Here is a 25,296-nt window from a genome sequence, read left to right as displayed (position 1 = left end):
CCACCACAGATTTGAAAGTATCTTCTCTCCTTATTGGTCCTTTCGGTCAGGTGCCCCCAGGCTATCTGAGCTTCTTAACACTTTACAGGTAAAAGAGGAATTAACCCTTTACAGGGTAAAGAGGGATATTATGTATCAGAGGGGTAACCATGTTAGTCTGGATCTGTAAAAGCAGCAAAGAATCCTGTGGCACCTTATAGACTAACTATGTGGGCAGAGTTGGCACATATCTACACCAGCGACACCATCACAGGACCTAACCAGATCAGCCACACCATCACCGGTTCATTCACCTGCACGTCCACCAATGTAATATATGCCATCATATGCCAGCAATGCCCCTCTGCTATGCACATCAGCCAAACTGGACAGTCTCTATGGAAAAGGATAAATGGACACAAATCAGATAGGAATGGCAATATACAAAAACATGTAGGAGAACACTTCAACCTCCCTGGCCACACTATAGAAGACTTTAAGGTGGCCATCCTGCAGCAAAAAAACTTCAGGACCAAACTTCAAAGAGAAACTGCTGAGCTTCACTTCATCTGCAAATTTGACATCATCAGCTCAGGATTAAACAAAGACTGTGAATGGCTTGCCAACTACAAAACCAGTTTCTCCTCCCTTGGTTTTCACACCTCAACTGCTAGAACAGGGCCTCATCCTCCCTGATTGAACTTGTTATTGTACAATTCCCCACTTTGAACCTTAGCATCCAAAAGATGGGGTACCAGCATGAATTCCTCTAAGCTTAATTACTAGCTTAGAACCTGTAGCGCTGCCACCAATCAGGAATTCCAGTGCCTGGTACACTCTGGTCCCCCCAAAACCTTGCCCAGGGACCCCCAAGACACAGACCCTCTGAATCTCAACACAAGGAACGTAAACCCTTTCCCCCACCGTTGCCTCTCCCAGGCTTCCCCTCCCTGGGTTACCCTGGAAGATCACTGTGTGATTCAAACTCCTTGAATCACAAAACAGAGAGGACAATTCATCTTCCTCCCTCCTTCTCTTTTCCCCTCCCAGATTCTCCCTGAGAGAGACAGTAATCCTGGCACAGAGAGAAATCAGCCTCTCCCTCTTCCCTCCTTTCTCCCCACCAATTCCCTGGTGAATCCAGACCCAGTCCCCTGGGGTATCACCAGAATAAAAAAACAATCAGGTTCTTAAACAAGAAAAGCTTTTAATTAAAGAAGGAAAAACAGTAAAAATTATCTTTGTAAATTTAAAATGGAATAGGTACAGGGTCTTTCAGCTATAGACACTGGGAACACCCTCCCAGCCTAAAGTATACAAATACAAATTAAAATCTTTTCAGCAAAATACACATTTGAACTCCTTCCAACCAAATACACATTTGCAAATAAAGAAAACAACCATAAGCCTAACTCGCTTTATCTGTCTAGTACTCACTATTCTGAACTTATAAGAACCGGTATCAGGGAGATTGGAGAGAAACCTGGTTGCACGTCTGGTCCCTCTGAGCCCCCAGAGTGAACAACAACCAAAAACTAACAGCACACACAGAAACTTCCCTCCCTCAAGATTTGAAAGTGTCCTGTCCTCTGATTGGTCCTCTGGTCAGGTAACAGCCAGGCTTACTGAACTTGTTAACCCTTTACAGTCAGAGATATAAAGTACTTCTGTGCTATTAACTTTTCTTATCTATTTATGACAGAACTAATCTCATTATCTCTAGCTTGCTTGCATATATATACCTGTCCCTGGAAATTTCCACTACATGCATCTGACAAAGTGGGTATTCACCCATGAAAGCTCATGCTCCAAAATGTCTGTTAGTCTATGAAGGATATTGTGCTACTCTTAGCTGTATGTTTAAGACAGAGATAAAGTAGGTTATGCCTAAGCCCTAGGAAACGGGTAAGGGTGAGTGCCTGAAGAGTGTGTGAGTGACAAAGAATTTTGTGCAGGTAACAGGTAAGGAAGGGGTTAAGCAGCCCAAGAGAGGGTTGTATCCCCAGGGTAATGGTGGGAGAAACACCGCTCAGCAGAGGGTGCTCCGCAGCTGTCCAGAGCTAATTCTCAGGGGCAACCAGCAGGAGAAGCTGCTGCGGTGGTTCTCCATGTGCTGCAATGACTTGCTCAAGGTCATTCTTGGCAGTACCATTGGTGGAGAAACAAGAAGGGATAGCAGTCCAAGGGCTTGATCTGTCTTGGCAGACACTCTGTCACATCCTGAATTCTAGCTCCAGGCAAGCAGCACTCTTCTCGATACTCCTAGTGTTGTCTCCACTTAGGAGAGAGTCCCAGACCACCACCACTGATCTCCTCTTCTTGGGAGTGGTGGTCGTGGAACCCCCATCCGCAGAGTAATACATGTCATGCCTTCCAGTCAATGGAGTCTCCTTCTGATCCCTTCCCTCAGATGGCTCTTCCAAACCATTCTGCGCCATAGTACCTGTGCAGAGAGCCTGAAAATGGTTTCTTACCTCTATCTGCATTGGGGGTACATGGGTTCTTCTCTTTCTTCTTCTGGAAGTCATATGCTGGCAATTTTCTTCCCTGTTCTGTGCTGCCCTCTCTGATTCTTCAGCATATTGTGCCTCCAGAACCAAACAGCGACTTCTGTCCAGAAAGTCTTCATTTTCTCTGATGCAACGCAGGATTGATGCTTGGTTCTCTAGTCCTTTACCCTTCTCTTCCAATATGGAGACCAGCCTGCACTTCGTACAGACGAAATTACTTCTATCCTGTGGGAGAAAGGACAAACATGGCACATCCTGTACAGGTCAAACAGCTGTTCACTCATTATCCATGTCTTCCTTCTAAGAGCCTCCTCAGATGTTGTATTTACGGCCCACAGAAGCCTGAAAGGGAAAAACATTGTGTGGGAACTCCCGCCAGGTGAACCTCTCTGTTCGCAGCTCATTCAGTTCGCAACTGGCTGCTTTTTTATAGGGCTGCTGACTTGAAGCAGTGGGCCCAGCTCAAAGCTCAATGATCCACGCAACAGAGAGATCTTGAATGCTGCAAGTGGAGCTAACACCATGTTAGATATCAGAGCAGGGAAATTCTCTCAGGGCCCTGACTAGGGCTGGTCATGGTGACAAACCCATTTCCTCGTTCCCACACACATCAAGGGCGTTTGGCTCCCAAGGATCCAGCTGCCCATTGCTGGGGTGAGGATCCAGCAGCAGCCGAGCAGCAGCTGGTCAGTGACCCTTTGGCTCTGCCTGGTCTAAGCAAACCCCAGGCAGAGGAGAAGAAGCCCCCATCAGCCTCTCCTCCCTGCCGCAACCCTCGCTGCTGAGCTGATGGGCCACAAGTTGGGGGCGGAAGAGAGAGAAACTCCTCCAGCCACTGCCTCTGCCTGGCGGAAGTTCCCCCTGTGACGGGTTGGATCACAGAATCCCCAACTGATGTGCCAAGAGTACTTCTGCTCCTGCTTTCCTTGCAGCTTGGGACTCCAGAACCCTGCCTGGGTGTGCCAAACACACTTGCTGGCCACAAATAGAAACCCAGGTCTGAACCATGTCCCCCAAACTGCAACCTTAATTAAAAGCAGCTTAAGAAGTGTTCTCGTCTTTAACACTCAGCTGCCCAATTCCCAGTGGAGTCCAAACCCCAAATAAATCCGTTTTACTTTGTATAAAGCTTATACAGGGTAAACTCATAACTTGTTTGCCCTACTACAACATTTACTATCTGTACATTTTCTCTCTTATGGGCCAGCATTGACTAGATGCTAAATAGATGGGGAGCGTAAGATGTGGTCTTTGGGCTTCTGTGCTATTTCAGGTCAATGCGGTGAGTTTGAGGGATTCCCTCCTTCCCCGCTCACCATTATCCTCCACTCTTGACACTGTAACATCTGTCCAAGCATTGGAGAGATTTATCCCATCCCCGTTCTACCCCTCCGCATCCAAAGATGTAACTTACCACTGGGCCTCTGGTTCTCCATGGTAAAGAATCACAGTTTTGATGTCTGTGATCCTAAGTCAGACTCTGGAGGGCTGGAGAACAAAGTGTCATAGACCTGAGAGTGGGTGGGGAAATCCCAATGAACCTCAAAGGACAGTTTGACCTTTCAAAGCTCATAGTCCTGTTTCCACCTATTGGTAAAATTGCTTCCCGGCTTTTTCTCGGCTTAGTACAGATCATTTGTAGATGGGAATGTTTCTCTTCCTTTTTCTTTTATTATAATGATGCTAAAACTTTTGCAGCTAATACAACCGAATAATGAAGTGAGAAATGAAACCAGTTTAGCTGCTTCAGAAGAAAATAGGTATGTTTATTTTCCTGATTTTTTGAGCTTTGAAGGATTCTCTGAGGCCATGGCTACACTTACAGTTCTGCAGCGCTGGTAGTTACAGCTGTGTTCGTACAGCTGTGTAGGGCCAGCGCTGCAGTGTGGCCACACTGACAGCTACCAGCGCTGCAGTGTGGCCACATTTGCAGCATTTGCAGCGCTGTTGGGAGTGGTGCATTGTGGGCAGCTATCCCAGCGTTCAAGTGGCTGCAACGTGCTTTTCAAAAGAGGGGGGTGGGGTGGAATGTGACAGGGAGCATGGAGGAGACAGACAGAAGGGATTTTTGGAGCTGACACTGTTCTCAGCTCCCTGCCTTGCAAGTTCTAAGGACTGGAAGACACCCAGTGCCTACCTTCAATCATTTTAAAAGTTCTGACCCCCTTCCCCCACTCCTCTCTCATTCACTAAATGCAAATTATGTACTTCTAAATAGCCGTCAGACCAGATAAGCATCTGCTCAACATGGACTTCTCCCTCCCCCTCTGCCGTGTGAGCGTGCTGTTTCTCTCTTCAAGCAAACAGCTGTGAACATTCCAAAGTAATTCCCCTGCCTGCCTCCGCTCGCTCAGCAAACAGGAGCTGTGTTTGTTTTTTAAATAAGCAGTTTGGCTGAACTCCGAGCTCTCTCTTTCTTCCGGTTTGTTGTGGACAGGAATTCTGGGATACCTCCTTATACCCTGGAGGTCAATAAAAGCGCTGTTGTGGTCCACACTTGCTGACCAGCGCTGGATCACCAGCGCTGGAATCGCTACACCCGAGGCTCGACCGGGTGTACAGCCAGCGCTGCAACCAGGGAGTTGCAGCGCTGGCCGTGCTTTGCAAGTGTGGCCACATCCTAAGTTGCAGCGCTGTAACCCCCTCACCAGCGCTGCAACTCTCTAGTGTAGCCATGGCCTGAGATTTCACTTTATGAATGTGAAACAGTTTTATAGCCCACCCTGGACTGGGGTTTCTTCTCTTTTCGTGAAGGCCTTGAGGTCACATATTTTGATATAAGTTTAGTTTGACAGGATGTAGCTCAGATTTATTGAGAACTTCACGAGACAAATGATCATTTGCTAGAATCGTCCTTTTTTAGATTTTATTTTATTTCAATCTTTATTTAACCCTTTGTCATGAGATTCGTTTGTGTGGTTTGAAAAATGACAGTGATCAGTATCTCTCAGCAGGAACATTGATGGTGCAAATTAGATTGACACTGAGAGGCAGAAATTGAAACGGAGATGAAGTCACTGCCTGATCCCTGCAGTGATGTGAGATACTGTTGGGAGGGGAAGAAGGTGAAGGGGAACAGAGCTGGGAAACTGCTGGGTTTGCTCCTCGGAGCCAGACAGCTGAGACTGAGAACTGTGAACTTGCAGCACTGATGCCAGAGAGCGACCAGACTTGGCCTGTGTAGTGTGAAACTGGACCTGAAATCTAAAGGCCCATGAACAACACCCGAAGAGAAATTATGTGAGGAGGGGACAACGTCTCCCTATTGCTAAGATGCTGAGGTTGGGCACAGGTAAGAAGGGAGCTGGAGATGTTAGGAGACCTGGGCAGCCTTGAAGCCAAGTCGATCCCCATCACTGAGGCCAGAGGGAGATGAGGAACCTGACAGCCCAGCCAGTCACGCCCTCCCCATATACCACCCTGTCCTGTGTTGGGATGACAGTTTCTTTGCCTCACTTGCCCATCACTGAATCCCTCTTGTGACTAACTCCTGGGCCCCATGTTCACCACTGTGTATGGTTTTGATATATTGTGTGCAAAATGTGCCTGGTGAGGGATCATTGGAAATCTCATGATCTCCTGAATATTGTGCCATTGAAATATGTGTAACTCCAGTGCATGTAGAATGGTGAGATTTGAATGTTTGTTGCTAGGCTGACCATATTCCCAAAAGAGGGCACTGATGGGGGGTGTAGATTTAGGAGCAGGCAGGGGTGTAGATTTAGGAGTGCTGGAGGGGATGCGGAGAGGGTACTCATGAGTTGAGGGCAGTGTCGAGCGCTGTCACGGTGGCAGGTGCTGGCAACAGCTGTCAGTTAGCGCTGACCTGTGGGACCCCCTCCCCAGAGCTGGAGCCGGGGCCTGGATGGGCGGGATCCAGCAGCAATCAATCAGCTATCCATCACCAACAGGAAGAAGGGGGTAAACGAAGAAACAAATAAATGTATAGGTTTCAGAGTGGTAGCCATGTTAGCAGAGGCTGCTCCAGGCCCCAGCATGCCAAGCTCATGCTTGGGGCAGCAAGCCGTGGGGAGCGCTTTGCCGACACCACGAGGGCGGCAGGCAGGCTGCCCTCGGCGGCTTGCCTGCAGAGGGTCCGCTGGTCCCGCGGCTTCAGCGGACCTCCTGCAGGAGAAACCAAGCCGCGGGTCCAGCGGACCCTCCGCAGGCAAGCCGTGGAAGGCAGCCTGCCTGCCGTGCTTGGGGCGGCAAAAAGCCTAGAGCCACTCCTGCGTGTTAGTTTGTATCATCAAAAACAACGAGGAGTCCTTGTGGCACCTTAGAGACTAACAAATTTATTTGGGCATAAGCTTTCGCGGGTTAGACACCACTTTATCAGATGTATGGAGTGGAAAATATGGGAGCAGGTCTAAATACATGAAAAGATGGGAGTCGCCTTACCAAGCATGAGGTCAGTCTAAGGAGACAATTCAATTAACAGAAGGGTACTGGGGGAGGAAAAATCACTTTTGTAGTGGTAATGAGAGTGGTCCATTTCAAACAGTTGACAAGAAGGTGTGAGTAACAGTAAAGGGAAATTAATATGGGGGAAATTAGGTTTAGGTCATTACAAAACCTAAACCTAATGAAGAGAGCACCCTAGACTGGGGATAGGACACCCTAACCTCCATCCTGAGTGATCGCAACAAGATGGGGGGTGAAGACCCTCAGGAATTCTGGGCCCAGCCTTGTTGGGGTTTCAGGGATGAGCTTGGAAGGGGAGTCCTTGAGGTCAGGCAGGTCTCCAGGTAAAGGGAGTGGGAGGAAGGACTCAGATCCTTTCACTAGTCAATTCCACTGGGGCTGTGTATAAACCAGAAATGTTCCCCACACTAGTAGGACCGTCCCCCCGCTTACCTCTGTGCATATTTATTGGTTTCTCCTAAAGTTAGTTAGGGTTCAAGGGGGAAGTGTCAGAGTAGCCACCAGGGAGAGTTGCTGGCCACACTCTGAAGCCACCAAATTTGGTCGTGAGACCCCCTGGGCTAGATGCTCATGATGGGCCCTTCTGACCTTAGAGCCTGGGAGTGGAACAGGAGCCGGAGCCAGAGATGCTGCAGCGCGATCCCCTGATCGCTAGGACCCAGGAGCGGCCGGGAGGCGGCTGTGGGGCAGCGAGCGCTGGGCTCCGGCCCGGCAGCAGGAAGTGACTCGCAGCCGCTGCGGTGACTCTGGCTCCCAGGCTCCTGGCGAGATCCCCGAGCCCCGGCGGCTGGTGCTGGGAGCCCGGAGCCCTGGCTGCAGCCGGGAGAGGGGAATCTCCAGCAGGGCCCTTCCCGCTGCTCCCCAGGAGCCTCTCCCAGGGCAGAGCCCGCAGCCCGGCCCGGCCCCTGCCCCGGGGGGCCCCGCTCGGAGGGAAGGTGAGAGAGACCCGCCCCCCCCGGCCAGTCACCCCCGGGCTGCAGGGGGAGGTTTGGCCCCAGGCTGCTCCCAGCGGAGCTGGCTGCGATTCCCGCCCGGGGCCCGGGAAAGCTGCCGCCAGCCCCGGTGGGTGCGGGGCGGGGGGAGCCACTCCTGGGGGGCTGAAGGGGTGGGAGCGGGAAGAGGGGCAGGGTGTAGATAAGCGGGGGACAGGGATGTGTGAGGGGCAGGATGGGAGGGGGCTGGAGGTGGCTGAAGGGGGGATGGGGCGATGTGGGGGAATCGTGGAGATTTATGGGGCGGATGGGAACAGGGCTCCAATTGAGGGAAACTCTGAGTGGGGGGGGGTCACTGGGAGGGAAAGGAGGGATGTGGGGAGAACCAGACTGGCTGGGGAATGGAGAGAAAGAGGGAAGGGGGTGGGGAGAAACACAAGGCAGGTCCCCCATCCCATGGGGCACCCAGCAGCCAGACCAGGTCAGAAGCTACAAGGCAAATATCCAGACCCCCGCCCCTCCCCACCCTTACACTGGGAGCAGGGTATGTGGGAGAGTATTATTGTCAGGCACATCCAGGCTGCTGGGGTCTGTCTCTCCTGAGTGTTGGGAGCTGCACAGGGCCCTGGTCTGTTTTCCCTGCAGGATTCAGGCCTAGGGTGACCAGAGAGCAAGTGTGAAAAATTGGGATGGGGTGGGGGGTAATAGGAGCCTATATAAGAGAAAGCCCCCAAAATCGGGAGATCTGGTCACCCTGGTCAGACTGGAGTCACTGCTGGCTCTGGCAGGGGGTGAGTGTGAATGGGCCAGTGAGATCAGCCTCTGCCTGCCTGTCCCTGGGGGCTGCCGGGGCAGGACAGGGAGGCTCAGGCATTAGCTGCTGCTATCAGAGGGCTCCTGTTCTGGCCAAGGGAGAGGAGGAGCCTGGTGCTCGCTGGCTCAGATGCTGCTGCCTCCTCTACCTGAGAGCCCAGAGTGTGAAACTGCTGCTCCCCAGCTGGGTCTGTGCCAGGACAGACCTTCATTAACGCCTCCACCCCTCTGGGCCCAGCCGAGATGGGGACTTTCAGCGTGCCTGGAACCAGCCCCTGCAGCAGCCCCAGGCTCTGAGCCGCAGCCTGCAGGTGATGGGGAGACCTGGGGGAAAGCGCTGGGGCTGGGCAGGACAGTGACTCTGCACGAAGGGCCCCTTTCCAGGACCTACTGGTGAGTTTGTACTGGAGGGGGACTCCCTGTGGGTCTGCAGCTCCCAGAGCTGCTGCCCTCAGTGACACCGCCAGGCTCCCCCTGGAGAGCAAACGCCCATGGGAACGGGGCAGTCCTCAGTTCTCCCAGGCAGAAGAGGAGGGAAGGAGACAGGAAGGGGAGAGGTGAGACTGAAAGGGGCAGCAGGAACAGGAAGTAGGGGGGGAGGTTCCCATCCCTGCCTGAATCCATTCATTGAACCCCCACCCCGACAGGGTAGGAGCTGACAGAGGAGAACCCAGGTCCTGCCCTGGCTGAGTCCCCACGCTGCTGGGGAGACGTGCTGCCCTTGGGGCCAATGTCGAGGGATCCTTCAAAGTGGCTCCTTTGATTCAGCTCATTTCTAGCATTTGTCTTAGAGACATTGTCCCTGGGGGGGTTAAAAGTGTCTCAGGGGTTCAGTGCCGGGGGGAGGGGCTGGGTCTGTGTTGTGATAAAGTGACTGAGGGTTTTCCCAGCGCGGCAGAGCCCAGATCGTTTGTCTGCAGAGAGAGAGCCTGGGGGGAATCGGGGTGTGAGATGGACTCAAGCGCCTTCTGGAACCTCCCCTATCACCTCTTTTGCCCTGACAGACTGAGGAATCACGTCCACAAGTCGCTCCAGATTGTCCCATCTTCCAGGGGACAGGGAAGGGAAATGGCTGTGATGGAGCCACCTAAGGTAGGGGATTTTCAGGGCCTGGCTGGGAAAACTGATCAGACTCCCACTGCTGGTGCCTGACCCACTGACTAGAGGCTGCTGTGAAATACTCAGGGAAGCTGTTGGGATTCCTGTCCCTGTCCCTGGCTCAGAGCTCTGCTTCCTGCATCAGCCTGTGGCTGGCAGGTGTGTGGGAAATGAGAAGGCCCTGCCCTGCTATGTGTGCTGGGGGGACAAGGAGCTCTCACCTTCTCCCACCCCCTGAAGCCTCCTGACTGCTCTTAGCAGGATGCAGTGGGGGGAGGATTCTGCTTCTACGGTCCTCCTCCCCTGTGACTAGTGGGATTGTGGCTGGGGCAGCAGGTGCTAAGTGAGGGACTCTTCTTGTTCCAGATGTCGGTGACCTTCGAGGAGGTGGCTGTGTATTTCACCCAGGGGCAGGGGGCTCTGCTGGACCCCACTCAGAGAGCCCTCTACAGGGACGTCATGCAGGAGAACTATGAGATGGTGACCTCGCTGAGTAAGAGATTCCCATCTCCTTGGTTATTAGAAGCTGTGGGGTCTGCGTGTCTGAATCTGGTCAGTTGGATTGCGGGGGAGGATTGTGTAGTCCACAGCTGCAGTGAGAGAGAGATTTTCATCTCCATACCCCCTTCAAGGGAACAGGAGAGTCAGAAACATAATGGATGTGTTAATTCCTCCCCATCTCTCCAGCTTTCAAGGGGCCAGAAGCAGGGTATTGCCCTGCCTGTTATTTCTCCTTCACACACCATTCACCTTCCTTCCTGGGACTAGCTCCAGCTGTGGGGAGGGCTCTCGGTTCTGCAGATTTGGAAATAGGCAGGAGCTTATCACCCGAGCTGTGTGTGTGTCAGTGAGTCCCCGCAGCGCATCAATCCTGAGAAATCATAAAGAGGGTGTAACAACACCCCCTCACCCTCAGATGTCTGCTGTTCCCAAGGGGTCTGAGTTACCACAGTCGCTTGTAGGAGCAGGTTAAACTCAGGGAATGTTCCTTGTGACAAACTATCACTGCTCCATTCACCCTGACCTTGCTTGATTTCACCCCCTGCGCAGGATTCCCCGTTCCCAAACCTGACCTGATTGCCCGGCTGGAACGAGGGGAAGAGCCGTGGGTCCCGGATCTCCAGGACTCCAAGGAAAGGGAGAGCCTGAGAGGCAGCCGCACAGGTGAGGAGTCAGGGAAACGGAGACAGAAACATCTGGCGAGTGAAGGAAAAAGCTGGGACTCCAAACATGTGCTGTGAGTTAAAGCCCTCATAGACTCATAGACTCATAGGTCAGAAGGGACCAATCTGATCATCTAGTCTGACCTCCTGCACAAGGCAGGCCACAGAACCCCACCCATCCAATTTTATAACAACCCCTATCCCAGGACCGAGTTATTGAAATCCTCAAAATTGGTTTGAAGACCTCAAGCTGCAGAGAAACCACCAGCAAGCGACCCGTGCCCCACGCTGCAGGGGAAGGCGAAAAACCTCCAGGGCCCCTGCCAATCCGCCCTGGAGGAAAATTCCTTCCCGACCCCAAAAATGGTTTTCCTAGTATACCGTACAATACTCATGCTATAGAATCAACAGTGATGTCTTTCTGCTATCTTGTGCTTTCTTTGATCATAATGGACTGGACCCATTCATGTTGTCCATTTTGATGACATGAACCAAGTCAGAACTATGCCTCTCCAGGAAAGTAAACCGGGGGAAATGAATGGGAGGGAAACTGAGCGGAAATTGGAGTAGCAAAAGGGAAAGTGAGGGTTAAAACACTAGTAGTGAAAAGGAGGAATAATTGAAAGGGGGAAATACAAAAGATGCTCTCTTGTAGAAATCGTTTCCAAATTGATTACTTCTTTCCCACCAAAATAAAGGGAGAGACCCAGGGAATAATTCACTTCTTTCACCTCACCTCTTCCAATCTACTAAGTAAGGGGACAAGGCTGTACTTCACTTGCAAGGCTTCAGTTGTGCCACAACTCACCCAGGTCAGGGCTGCGGTCAGAAGGTGTTGTAACATCAAGTCAAATATCAGTCCTGGCTTCCCATCCATCTTGTTATCTCTCAGGAATTTCCTCCCTGACTTTCCTTCCCTGGGAGTGTTTGGGTGGGATGTGGAGGCAGAATTCAATGTCTCTGTTTCCCCAACAGTCACTGTGTTGTGTTTTCCCAGTTTGCTATTCCCCTTTCTGTTCTTTCTCCCCAGTACAGGCAGTGACTCCTGTCTGGATTCTCTGTCTCCCAGCAGGTGATAGGACAGCGAGTGAGAACAAGGAGAATCAGCAGCAGGAAGGTCCTGAGAAAGTGGAACTGCAGGAGACATTTCTGAGAAGAGCTGAAGGGAATTTTTCCCAGGGCTTGGAACAGGGGAATTCCTGGAGAGATCGACACAGATCAGAGATGCAGCTGGGAAACTATCCCAGGAAGAAACTGGATGAATCCACTCAACGTGGCAGAGGATGGAAGGATGCCAAGGAAGCCACAGTCCAGCAGACAAGTCACAATGAAGAGAAACCCTACAAATGCCTTGACTGTGGGAAAAGATTCAGTTTCAGTGCAACCCTTCATACACACTGGAGAACCCAGACAGAAGAGAAGTCCTGTGAATGCTTGGATGGTGGAAAAAGTGTCAATAAGAAGTCATGTCTTCTTATACACCAGGGAGAGCACACAGGAGAGAGACCCTATAGATGCCTCAAGTGTGGAAAACGTTTTGGAAAAAATTCATCCCTCATCAATCATGGGCGAATCCATATGGGAGAAAAACCCTATAAATGCCTTGAGTGTGGGAAAAGTTTCATTCAGAGATCAAATCTTACTAAACATCAGAAAACCCACAAGGGAGAGAAACCCCATAAATGCTTGAACTGTGGGAAAACTTTCAGTCAGCACTCAAGACTTATTAATCATAGGAAAATCCACACAGGAGAGAGATCGTATAAATGCCTTGAGTGTGCGAAAAGTTTTGTACATAATTCATCCCTTACTATACATGGGAGAATCCACACTGGAGAAAGACCCTATAAATGCCTTGAGTGTGGGAAAAGTTTTGTACAAAATTCATCCCTTACTGTCCATAGGAGAATCCACACTGGAGAAAGACCCTATAAATGTCTTGAGTGTGGGAAAAGTTTTCTACTAAACTCATCCCTTACTGTCCATAGGAGAATCCACACTGGAGAAAGACCCTATAAATGCCTTGAGTGTGGGAAAAGTTTTATGGCAAGTTCATCCCTTACTAAACACGGGAGAATCCACACAGGAGAAAGACCTTTTAAATGCCTTGAGTGTGGGAAAAGTTTCCACCACAAAACAACCTTTAATACACATCAGAAAACCCACACAGGAGAGAAACCCCATAAATGCTTGGACTGTGGGAAAACTTTCAGTCGGCGCTCTCACCTTTCTCGACATAGTAGAATCCACATGAGGGAGAGACCTTATAAATGCCTTGAGTGTGGGAAAAGCTTCAGTAAGAGCTCAGAGCTCACCAAGCATCAGAAAATCCACAAGGGTGAGAGACCCTAGAAATAGCCTGACAGCAGGAAAAGATTAAATTTGACTTCACACTTCAGTGATCCACAAAACAGAGAGACCTTGAATGTGGGAGAAGCTTCATATGGTGCTCCTGGAGTATTAGGTATCCGCAAATCCGCATAGGGAAGAAACCTCTGCGATGTTCTCGGTGTGGAAAATGCTCCAAGTGGAGTTAACACTATGTTGGACATCAGAGACTCCTCCACACAGCAGGGGAGTTCTCTCAGGGCCCTGACTAGGGCTGGCTATGGTGACAAACCCATTTCCTCATTCCCATACACGTCAGGGGCATTTGGCTCCCTTGCATCACTGGGGTGAGGACCTAGCAGCAGCTGGTCAGTGACCCTGTGGCTCTACCTGGTCTAAACAAACCTCAGGCAGAGGAGGAGAAGCCCCAATCAGCCCCTCCTCCCTCCTGCTGCAGCCCTGGCTGCTGAATTGATGGGGGAAGGGAGAGAGAGAAACTCCTCCAGTTGCTCCCTCTGCCTGGCTGAAGTTCCCCCCTGTCCTTCCCCTCCCAGCCGGGATCCCCCTGCCATGACGATGAGGAGGAGGACATTTGGGCCAGGCCCCACTTTCACTCTAGACCCCTGGGCCCACCTCCCATCTTCCACCAGCCCCTGACCTGCATCTGTTCCCTGCACTGGTCTGGGACTCCAGAGACCTAAGCTCTGTTCCCAACTCTGCTACCAGCTTGCGGGGTGACCTGAGACAAATCTGTGCCTTCCAGAGAGGGAATAAATAGGGAGTGATAATATCATCCTCCTTGTGTCTGTCTAGGGCAGAAAAAGTAGTTGGGATTAGCTAGGGCGTCTCCTTTGTTCCTCTGTCCCTTTTTCTAGTCTGGACTGACCCTGAGCAGTTTATTCCAATCTCCTGTTAGCAGAGAGATTGTTAGAGTCACTAAGTGCCCTTTTTGTGGTGAGATTGTTCCAGGTTATGATGAAAAGCATTTAATTTGTTGTGGTTCTCTATTACGCACCAGCATTTGATAGATTCTAAAGAAGCTGGAGCAGGGATAGCAAAAGGAAGTGGTGTTTTAGTGTCTGTGGTGTTTGAGGGGGAAAGGGTGACTCCGGGAGATTCCCTCCTGCTCCATCAGTCTCATGCACCTTCTCTGACAGAGCAGCCTCTGCGCAAGCAGTGGAGAGTTTATCCTCTTCCCATTTTCCCCCTCCACTTTCTTGTGTGTCATGTACCACAGTGTCCTTTGCCCACCATGCTTAGGAATCAGGCTTTGATTCTCAATGAGACCCTTGAGGGCTGGCAAAGAAAATATCACATGAATTCAAATGAACCCCAAAGCACAGTTTGAGCTTCAGTCTCCAGCCTCCATCTATTGGTAAAGTGACATCTGGAGTTTTTCCAGCCAAATCCAGATCATTTGCAGATATAAAGTTTTGGGTTAGATTTGTCTTGTTTTTCTCTTTCTTTTGTGATGATGATGATGCTAAAACTTCTGTCAGTGACACAGCCAAGTAATGCGGCAGTGCTGAGTAAAACAAGTTCAGCCTGTTCAGAAGGAAATGGGTAAATTTGTTCTCCAGATTTTGAGTCTTAAAATTTTCTGGGATTTCACTTCGTGAATCGGAAAATGCCTTATAATTCACCCTGCATTGTGGGTGTTTCTCTTTTTGCTGACGGCTGTTCTGTGATGTGTTTTGATATTGAATTATTCTGACTGGGATGGAGTTCAGATTGACTGGGGACTTCAAAAGACAAATGATCGTTTGCCAAAGTAGGCTTTTCTAGTTCTCTTTTCATATTTCACTAGCCTTTGTCATGAGATTTTCTTCTTCTTGGAACAATGAAAATGACCAGTGCGAGTGCTGGATACGCACGCCGAGAGTCAGAGACTGAAATGGGGAAGCAAGTTACTGTCTGATCCCTGCAGAGATGTGAGATACAGTCAGGAGGAGGTGGGTGGGCAGGGCCTTGAAAGGACACTGTTTGCTCTTGCGAGCCAGAGAGCTGAGGCTGAGAACTGTGAACTCACTGCACGTGTCCTAGAGAGAGGAAACGTCCTACGAGTGCTGGGTGAAGTCACCCTTGAACTCTAAAGGGCTACCAATGATGCCCAAAGAGGACTGATATGGAGAGGGCTCACCGTCTCCCCATTGCTGAGAGGAGGAGGGAGGGCAAATGCCTCTCTCACAGACTGTAAGTGGTTTTCTACCAGCTTTTACTTGTTCCTCTTTCCCTGGGGGCCCTGTGTGGCTGGAGCAGGCATGTGCTGGGTTGGGGCTATGCCGAACTGGGCATTGGATGAGGGCGGGATTCAGCTTTTATTTCTTGCTTTGAAAAGAATAAAGTAGAATTTAGTCTTTCAAACTCCCAGTGTCCCTTGTCTTGAATAATGTGGGGGGGAAAAGGTCGTTAACAGAGCAGCAGCAGTCTGGGAAGCCCCTTGGAAGTGTTACTTCACCATCCCTGAGCTCCACATGCTGCAGGTTCTGGCTGTAACGTTTTCTCCAGGTGCCCCGGACTGTGAATCACCTGGTTACCCTCCTGCCTCAGCACGAGGGAGACGTGCTTCTGCTAAACTGGGGGTCAGTTCTCTCTCACCCCGAGCCTTTAGCTCCTCAGACAAACTCCCCAGGGCTCTGCCAGTCCTTACTTTGCCTTGCAGGTTCACACTAGACACAAGCTTTTCCTCCAGCTCCTCTGACATGTCATTCAGTAGTGTTCAGCCCCTCTCCACTGGACATTCAGAAACTCCCAGGTAAGCTGGCCCCAAAGGGACAGTACCAGCTTGTTTGAGTCAGTTGAGGATCAGCACCAGTAGAACATCAACATGTTGAGAGATTTTTAGTGGAAACAAACAGGAGTTTATTAACTAAGATTTAAGAGAGAGCGAGCAAAGAAATCAGACCAAACCCATTATATATCAAACAGCAGGTATAACAGGATTCAGACAGGCTGAGTTTCACAAGTAAAATCTATGGCTAAAGCATTATCCTAGGGTCACCAGCCACCATCGTTGGGATCCTCCTTTTCATGAATGCAAAACGTGCTCTCTTGTTTGCTGCCTGAAGGATTGCAGGTGCTGGTGTATTCCCCCAATTATAATCCAGTAAACTGCTGAATTCCCCCTCCCCCCCAACACATCCCGTTTCTTCTCCAGTGTGCTCTTTCTGTTGGTCCTATATGCAAACTTGTCTTGGATTGTGTTCACCTACAATACTTCATCTACATATGAATGGGGGAGACAGATGAGTAGACATCACTTTGTCTGGCAAACCTTGTTTGTCACCCCTGCTTTTGATTCTGACATTAAAACATATTTTCCAGTATATAAACATAGTTCCTTAAAGATCATCTGCCCACACTTCTTGCTGTGATCCTGAGGAACAGTGTGACATGAGCCTTTATTAGAACCTGCCCATGACCTACTGTGGGTAAATGCTATGAAAGCAATGCATTAGGTGTAGTGAGTTAGTCAGGCCTGAGAGTCATTGCTGTCATAGAACGATGCTCCCTTTTCCAGATGACATTGAGAGGCTTTTAGGGTCACACCAGAGCTGCCAGTTCTTCAGGTTTTTTTATGGGACGGTGAGGAAAATTTGTCATCTGCAAGAGAAATCCCCTCTGGCTGGCATTTCCCATGTGCTAACCTCCTGTGAAAGGAGAGTCCATCCATCTGGGGAGGCATATCTTTGAACCTAGGTGGAGCAGTTGGGGGTAAGAATGATAATAGTGTGTTTTGTAAAGGGCTTTGAGGTCTCCTGATGAAAAGTGCTATCCAAGAGCCAGGCAATATTATTATTGCGGGGGGGGGACCTAGCAAAATGAGGCCGTCCACTTAACTCGGTGGCCTTTATCTGTTTGGAGTTGATGCAAAAACGTTTGGATTGCTGCATCTGATCAATTCAAAAAATTGCAGGGAATGTCATAGGCAGCCTTCTGGAGATGGCTGGTGATTTGGGTGAAAACTGGAAAATTATTAGAGGATATGGAGGGGGGCACTTGGGAGTCTCCTCCATAGACCCTTCTGCTTCAACCAGGTTTGCAAGTGTCTATAGATCAAAGATCCGGCTGATGGCAGCTGCTTAGGCCTGGCTCAGCAAATGGACTTCGTTGTTGCAAAGCTCAACTTTTAGATGTCTCAAAGTCTGCGTTGATCACCTAGGTTCCCTGTACCAGGCATGTGGACAGACAGGCACCTTAGAATGGGATTCACACAACCCAGCATACTAGGCACTGGCAGGGAGCTTCAGAAAGTAGCCAACAGGAGATATTGAGGGGAGGGACATGTCCTAATTCCCACCCCTCTCCAGATATCAGCCCTTCCCAGATTTAGGTACCTCTCTCTAATTGTGGATCCCCACCTGGGAGCCCCCTGTTCTGGAGTCAGATGTTGAAGTGCTTGTAAGAATGAGTGAGGCAGGCACACAGGTCCCCACATAGCAGCCAGAGGAGGGGAGCGTGGGGTGAGTCCACCCTTCAGCTCTTATCCCAGGAGTTGGGTCTGTCACCCTGATGTTGGAGACTCAGGTTCAATTTGCCCCTCTGACTGATAGGAAGAAAGGATTTGAACAGGTGGCACCCACTGCTCCCACCACTGGGCCATGGGATTTGGGGGTCCCTCAATCTCTCCTGTGGAATATGTAATGACTGCTCCAGAGTCCTTAGGAAGGGGGACTGGGTCCTCCGAGGCATCTGCCCCAAACACTGGTCTGCAGAGTCAATCTCTAGCTCTGGCCCAGTGAACTGTTTGCACCTGGGCTGGGAAAAGAGGGAGGGTGACCAGATGTCCTGATTTTATAGTGAGTGCGACAGTCCCACTATTTGTCTTCTATAGGTGCCAACTACCCCCACCCCGTCCTGATTTTTCACACTTGCTATCTGGTCACCCTACCAAGGAGGCTTGGATGAAGGTCTCTCCCCACCACAGACCCTGCTTGGGACTCAGCAGCTGCTCCATTCCAGCTTCCAATAGAGGAGGCAGCAGCTCATGACCCAGGCTGGAAAACAGAGATAGATGGAGCGCAGCTTCCTCTGTCTAAGCAGGGACTAGACCCCTTTGGACACTGCAGCTACTGAATCATCTACCTTCCACCCCCCCCCCCATCCCCATGCCCATCCTTGGAAGGATCAAGGAAAGTCCAGGCTGGATGAAGGCACAGGCAACCTAGAAATGAGCCTGGGACTCACTCAGGTCTTGGGGGGAGGGCTCAGGAATGTGCCCCACAACAGTGCTCAGAAGGAGCTATGTTGGCTGCCTGCCCCACCGACCCCATTTCAGGCAGGAGGTGGGAGGAACGTGGCTGAAATTGAGTGAGGGCGAGTTGGTGCCCGGGTGTGAAGTTGAGTGAATGAGGCGATAACTCCAGGTGCCAGGTCACAGTGCTGCTCACTCAGTTTTGGCCCCAGTGCCCCTCCCCTACTATGATAGAAGGGAGCCATCAGTGAGGCCAAACCTGAGTGGGCAGCAAAGCACTGGTCCCTAAACAAGCCCAGCTGGAGCTTTGCTGCTGACGTCCGGGTGCCCGACAGGGAGCTATGGTCAGTGTCCACATGGAGGAGCCAGCGGGAACATAGGCAGAGGGGATCTCTGGGAGGGGGACAAACATGAGGGGGTTTAAATAGAGCCCAGGGCCTACAAGAGCCCAGTGGCAAAGCTCTGACAGCTCCATGACCCGAGCGAGGGGAGCAGAGCTGGTTGCTCCAGCCCAGGGCTGGTAGCCAGTGAGCCTGAGGTGGAGGCAAGAGCCCAGCTCTGCCCAACTGCTCCCTGTGCCCGTCTGTTACCAGAGCAAATCACACACAGAGTGTCCCAGCCCCCCTCACCCCTGGATCATCTGGAACAACCTGAGTCTCCCTAGACACCCTCTCCTCCCCCCGCTCCAGGATCTGCATGTCTCTTTTCTGCCCCCCCCCCCCGGCCCCCGCCCGATCCTCTGGCTTCTATGCAGGATGCCTGCAGAGGGCTGGGAGAAGGGGAGGCGGAGCCCTGGTGGGCAGCGGGTGCTGCAGTGGGCGGATTGATCGCTAGGACCCAGGAGCAGCCGGGAGGCGGCTGTGGGGCAGCGAGCGCTGGGCTCCGGCCCGGCAGCAGGAAGTGACTCGCAGCCGCTGCGGTGACTCTGGCTCCCAGGCTCCTGGCGAGATCCCCGAGCCCCGGCGGCTGGTGCTGGGAGCCCGGAGCCCTGACTGCAGCCGGGAGAGGGGAATCTCCAGCAGGGCCCTTCCCGCTGCTCCCCAGGAGCCTCTCCCAGGGCAGAGCCCCCAGCCCAGCCCGGCCCGGCCCCTGGCCCGGGGGGCCCCGCTCGGCGGGAAGGTGAGAGAGACCCGCCCCCCTCCGTCACCCCCGGGCTGCAGGGGGAGGTTTGGCCCCAGGCTGCTCCCAGCGGAGCTGGCTGCGATTCCCGCCCGGGGCCCGGGAAAGCTGCCGCCAGCCCCGGTGGGGGCGGGGCGGGGCGGGGGGAAACCCGGGAATGAGGGGGGCCAAGAGGATAAAAATTCCCCCCACATGGTCTGAGCCAGCTGCAGTGGGGCTGGGGAGCCAGTCCGGGCCTGGCTGGAGGCTGGGACAGCGACACGTGGGGTGGATAGGGAGCGGGGACAGAGGGGCTAAAAGTTCCTTCTAGATGGGGTGGTGGGGCTTTTCCGCCCCCTTTCCCAGGATCTCAGCTCCCATTTCCCGGGGCCGTGTCCTTAAAGGCCCAGTGCATCGCAGAGCCGGGACAGGGCCGCTCGCCCCCCTGTATAAGATGTTTCTGAGCTGCTAAAGGAGACTTGCTCCAGTGAAATATTTACAGACCCCCCCACAAAGATCTCACTGTCACACCTGCTTCGAGTGGTTAAAAGAATCCGGGTCTCAGTTCCTGTGTCTGCGTAAAGTCGCCCGGCGCTTCATCCGTGTGTCCTCGCCACTGGCCCTGTGCCCCCGAGTTTCACTCCTTTACATTAGTTCCTTATCAAAATATTCTTCTTATTCTGAGTTCTTCATCCTAAACTTCATTAGCGTTGTGCGGAGGGATGTCATTGTGCCACGGATTTCATATTTTTAATGGCAAATCATCCTGGGAGATATGAATAGTTGCGAGTAGCTTCAGCAATCACATCTCACGGTGTCGCTATAACAGTTCCTGGTTCTGTTGCAATGTTGTCATTTGAGTGCAGTGCTGACTAATTCATGGGCTGGTCTGAAAACTTCAATTTCCTTTGCTTTAGCAGCCAATTGTTATTTTCTCTTTCTATCCAGCACCATAGTGTTTTTTCTCATGTCTCATTTGCGTACATAAGAACCGCCGTACTGGGTCAGACCAAAGGTCCATCTAGCCCAGTATCCTGTCTACCGACAGTGGCCAATGCCAGGTGCCCCAGTGGGAGTGAAGCTAACAGGCAATGATCAAGTGATCTCTCTCCTGCCATCCATCTCCATCCTCTGATGAACAGAGGCTAGGGACATCATTCCTTACCCATTCTGGCTAATAGCCATTTATGGACTTAGCCACCATGAATTTATCCAGTTCCCTTTTAAACGCTGTTATAGTCCAGCCTTCACAACCTCCTCAGGCAAGGAGTTCCACAAGTTGACTGTGCGCTGTGTGAAGAAGAGCTTCCTTTTATTTGTTTTAAACTTGCTACCTATTAATTTCATTTGGTGACCCCTAGTTCTTGTATTATGGGAATAAGTAAATAACTTTTCCTTATCCACTTTCTCCACATCACTCATGATTTTATATACCTCTATCATATCCCCCCTTAGTCTCCTCTTTTCCAAGCTGAAGAGGCCTAGCTTCTTTAATCTTTCCTCATATGGGACCCTCTCCAAACCCCTAATCATTTTAGTTGCCCTTTTCTGAACCTTTTCTGGTGCGTATAGAACTTAGTTCCCAAATATTCACGAACAGCCAGAAGTTTCAAGGTTGAAGGCACCTGGATATTTTAAAATATTTTTAAATATGCGACTAGGGGCCTCAATCATTTTAAAAATCAGTTCCTAAGGGCCTGAGAGTGTCTCATATAAAATATTTTTCAAATGTAAATTTCTGTTTTGTTTTGTTTTGTTTTTATTAAGGACAGATATACATCCCCAAGATAGACTGACAACCCACAGAATTCAAATCCCGTGAGTTATGCACCCCAAAGTCTAGATTTAAAGAAATAAATCTTTCTGAGCCTTTGGGGTATACTAGCTTTATAGTTTTACTGCTACCCCTTCCAAAGGATCCATATATCTAGGATGGTTGTACAATCCTGTAACATCCAATGCCATTTTGCACTTCTGGGAACATGTGATTCCCCGCCTCCACTTAAAATTGAAAATTGTTTTTAAAACCGTATTTCTGTAAGTAACCCCTCATCCTGCATACTCTGAAGTTTATTTATTCTTCATTTATTGTATGCATTGATGTGGATTTTTCTGCCACAATGTTTATGCTTCTAATTCCCTATGTTTTCCATTTTTTGTTGTGATCCATTTCAGGGATGTTCTGTGTTCTGACAGATGTACTGATTTGTGCCGCCACAGTCAAAGAATTTTTAAAAAATGAATTGCTCTGTTTCTCCTTTGCATTGGTCAGGTCGGGGGACACCGTGCTGACCTCACTTTGTTTACCTTTTGATGAAACTAATGTACTTTGCCTCTGCTCTGTTTTTGCGGTGGTCTAGCTAATGCAGGTGAGGTTAGTTACCCCATGTGAAAAACACCCATTTTCTTATAGACACAGACTAAGCTGCTCACTCCGATGTTAAATGACCCATTATTGTTCAAGGGCTGAAAACTCTGATACTGATTATGTGTCTGTTGCTTCTGCTCCTCTGCCAGGCGCTGCATCTGAATGTCTGTGCCCATATCTATGGGTCTCATGGAAAACAAATTAAAACTTTTAAAACTAAAAGAATTAGCAGAGTCTCCTGCAGTGCCCTCATAAATTTCTCTTATTTCCTCCCCTTTACTTCTTCAGGGCTTGTCTGCATGGTCTGATGTTAAAGGTGTGAAGTTAATCCACATGAATTCCAGAGCTTTAAACCCCTGTGTGGGCGCTGTCATTCAGAAGTAAGGTGGCCTTAATTTTGACATTGGCAGTCAGGACAGCCAGACAAGTGCAGGAGACTTTCCCCCAAACACTATAAATCATCAGGTCTTTGATCACGTCCTGAACACTTTTAAGTTTTTTGTAGTCCAGGTGTAACGCACATGTGATTTTGCAAGTCCAAAGAGAGTGAGCGAAACAGGGGGGCTCTCCTCTCATATTCCCTGAGTGTTGTCTTGTGTAGAAACGCCACTACGATATTTCACAGCTTTGGCTTGACAGAATTTCGGGGTAGATGGGTTGAGGTGGAAATGTAAGGTGATCTCACTCCTCTTCTCTCTCCTGCAAAGGACAGGACATTCTTCATGAGCAGGAGGGCGATGGCCAGATAGTATCATGGTAGATCCTGCTGTGTGCGCAGAGGATGTTGGCCTGACTGCTCGGTGATCGCCTATATAAGGAACACAGACCAAGTGGTGGCACTCTTGTCCCATGGGACTGAACTGTAAAGACTCCTTTGATCCCTTGCCCTGGTGAGAGTGTGCCCTGAGGGAGAGACACTGCACTAGAGTCCTGCCTGGCTTCATTCAGAGCCGTTCCAGGGCATGGAGACTGTGACTGTCCTAAACACCTGTCTCCCTCCAAGCTCTGATTACCTGACTTCTCAGGTGTGTAAAGAAGGAGTGGCCGTGCCATGTGATGTGCCCAAGGAAAACATCTGATGCAGCTTTGGAAACAAATACAGAGCATGTCTGGTAACCGCCCCTCCCTAATTCTGGATGCTTTGGAGCAAGATCTGCCCTGCTTTCCGCACCTGTGCTGAGACACAAAATGACAACATGTGAAGTGAGCTTAATATATGTTTGTTACACCTGCCAGACTGTGCGTCACACCTTTGTGATCACGGCAGTTGCAGACTCACCGATATGACCATCCCCATGTACGACAGGGGATAACAGACACTGCTGTCTGTCCAAGTCACATTTCCCTGGCAGTGCCTAGTTACAAGGCAAATATCCACATGTGACCCCCTCCCTTTCTGCGCACACACTGTTCCCAGCTTAGGCTGGATTTTTTTAAAAAGAGACAAACTCATGGTCTTTGCGGCTCTGATTCTTGGGTGTTCAGGGCTGCCCTAGGTCTCGGTCTGATTTGCGGGCAGGATTCGGATCTCTGCCACACCGGAGTCACTGCTGGCTCTGGCAAGGGGGTAAGTGCGGATGGGCCAGTGGGATCAGCCTCTGCCTGCCTGTCCCTGGGGGCTGCCAGGGGAGTCCAGGGCATGTCATTCTTCAGGTGTTGCCACAAGAGAGCTCCAGATATTGCTAAAGGAGAGGGGTTTACACTGCAGGGGGGGACAATCCCCCAAAGTGGCTCCTTTAGTTCTGCTTTTTTTTCTAGTATTTGGCTCAGAGATGCTGTTACTGGGAGAATCTGAAGAGCCTGGGGGGAATCAGGGTGTGACATGGACTGAAGCCCCTTCTGTAACCTCCCCCATCACTCCTCTTGCCCCGACAGTCTGAGAAATCACGTCCACATTTTGCTCCAGATGGTTCCGTCTTCCAGGAGACTGGGAAGGGAAATGGCTGTGATGGAGCCAGCTTGGGTAGAGGATTTTCAGGGACCTGCTGGCAGGGCCGTCTCTAGGCACCAGCCCTCCAAGCATGTGCTTGGATTGGCACTTTCTAAGGGGCGGCACTCCGCCCCCCCCTTTTTTATTTTTATTTTTTATTTTTTTGCTTGGGGCTTCATTGCCAGGAGCCGGCCCTGGCGCAGCCACTCGCCCAAGCCGGGATCCGCGCCCACTGCCCAGCCTGAGCCAGGCACTCCCCAACCCTATCCCCCCTAGCCCTGACCCCCAGCTCCAAGAGGCACCCCCCCAAACCCATCCCCCCTAGCCCTGACCCCCAGCTCCAAGAGGCACCCCCCCAAACCCATCCCCCCTAGCCCTGACCCCCAGCTCCAAGCCCAGCCTCTCTGAGCTGGGCACTCCCCCAAACCCATCCTCCCCACCCAGCCCTGCCCCCCAGCTCCAAGCCCAGCCCCTCTGAGCTGGGCACTATCCCCCGGCCCATCCCACCCACAGCCCTGACCTCCAGCTCCGAGCCCAGCCCCTCTGAGCTGGGCACCCCCGACCCCATCCCCCACAGCCCTGACCCCCAGCTCCGAGCCCAGTCCCTCTGAGCTGGGCACAATCCCCTGACGCATCCCCCCCACAGCCCTGACCCCCAGCTCTGAGCCCAGCCCCTCTGAGCTGGGCACCCACGACCTCATCCCCCACAGCCCTGACCTCCAGTTCCGAGCCCAGTTCCTCTGATCCGGTCACCCCCTGACCCCGTCCCCCAGCTCCGAGCCCAGTCCCTCTGATCTGGGCACCCCCTGACCCATCCCCCCCAGCCCTGACCCCCAGCTCCGAGCCCAGCCCCTCTGAGCTAGGCACAATCCCCTGACGCATCCCCCCCACAGCCCTGACCCCCAGCTCTGAGCCCAGCCCCTCTGAGCTGGGCACCCACGACCTCATCCCCCACAGCCCTGACCTCCAGTTCCGAGCCCAGTTCCTCTGATCCGGTCACCCCCTGACCCCGTCCCCCAGCTCCGAGCCCAGTCCCTCTGATCTGGGCACCCCCTGACCCCATCCCCCCCAGCCCTGACCCCCAGCTCCGAGCCCAGCCCCTCTGAGCCAGACAACCCCCGACCCCATCTCCCCACAGTCCTGAGCCCAGCCCCTGTGAGCCGGGCACCCTCCAACCCAGAGCCCAGCTCCGAGCCCAGCCCTGGGCAACAGCAGCACCACCCCCAGGCAGCGACAGCCCATTGGCACCAACCATCACCATCACCCAGTAACAGCCCATTATGTAACTGCAAATGTATACATACCAGTAAAGCATTTAATGTTTTTAAATAATGTATTTGGTGTATTTTCAAATTATTACAAATTAATTTTTGAATATATGTCACTAGTTATTTTTTACATTCCCAAATACATGTCACTATAGTATTGCAACCTTTTTTTTAATGGAAGGGGCCCCCA

At 51.3% G+C, this 25,296-nt stretch overlaps 5 protein-coding genes across 10 annotated transcripts in view; 4 read left to right on the top strand and 1 right to left on the bottom strand.

The window, feature by feature from the left end:
* LOC115640751 (zinc finger protein 436-like) overlaps positions 1 to 25,296 on the top strand; it is a 452,700-nt gene that overhangs the window by 132,811 nt on the left and 294,593 nt on the right. The gene's annotated exons all lie outside the window — the stretch shown is intronic.
* The window catches only part of LOC115640827 (zinc finger protein 300-like), a 308,757-nt gene that overhangs the window by 69,861 nt on the left and 213,600 nt on the right, over positions 1 to 25,296 (top strand). The window lies entirely within an intron of this gene.
* The window catches only part of LOC115640730 (zinc finger protein 260-like), a 341,512-nt gene that overhangs the window by 128,017 nt on the left and 188,199 nt on the right, over positions 1 to 25,296 (top strand). The window lies entirely within an intron of this gene.
* Positions 1 to 25,296, bottom strand: part of LOC115640774 (putative zinc finger protein 66) — a 687,485-nt gene that overhangs the window by 600,060 nt on the left and 62,129 nt on the right. The window lies entirely within an intron of this gene.
* LOC115640675 (zinc finger protein 850-like) overlaps positions 1 to 25,296 on the top strand; it is a 542,158-nt gene that overhangs the window by 496,572 nt on the left and 20,290 nt on the right. The window contains exons 6-10 of the mRNA XM_030543551.1: positions 9,664 to 9,751; positions 10,223 to 10,250; positions 10,808 to 10,921; positions 11,951 to 13,266; positions 19,543 to 19,561. Of these exons, the coding sequence (XP_030399411.1) occupies positions 9,664 to 9,751; positions 10,223 to 10,250; positions 10,808 to 10,921; positions 11,951 to 13,266; positions 19,543 to 19,561 (1,565 nt within the window). The remainder of the gene's footprint in view (positions 1 to 9,663; positions 9,752 to 10,222; positions 10,251 to 10,807; positions 10,922 to 11,950; positions 13,267 to 19,542; positions 19,562 to 25,296) is intronic.

The sequence above is a fragment of the Gopherus evgoodei genome, unplaced genomic scaffold (genome assembly GCF_007399415.2).
Source record: "Gopherus evgoodei ecotype Sinaloan lineage unplaced genomic scaffold, rGopEvg1_v1.p scaffold_32_arrow_ctg1, whole genome shotgun sequence".
Lineage (NCBI taxonomy): Eukaryota > Metazoa > Chordata > Testudines > Testudinidae > Gopherus > Gopherus evgoodei.
Note: the sequence above shows the minus strand (reverse complement) of the source record. Positions and strands in the feature narration are given on the sequence as shown.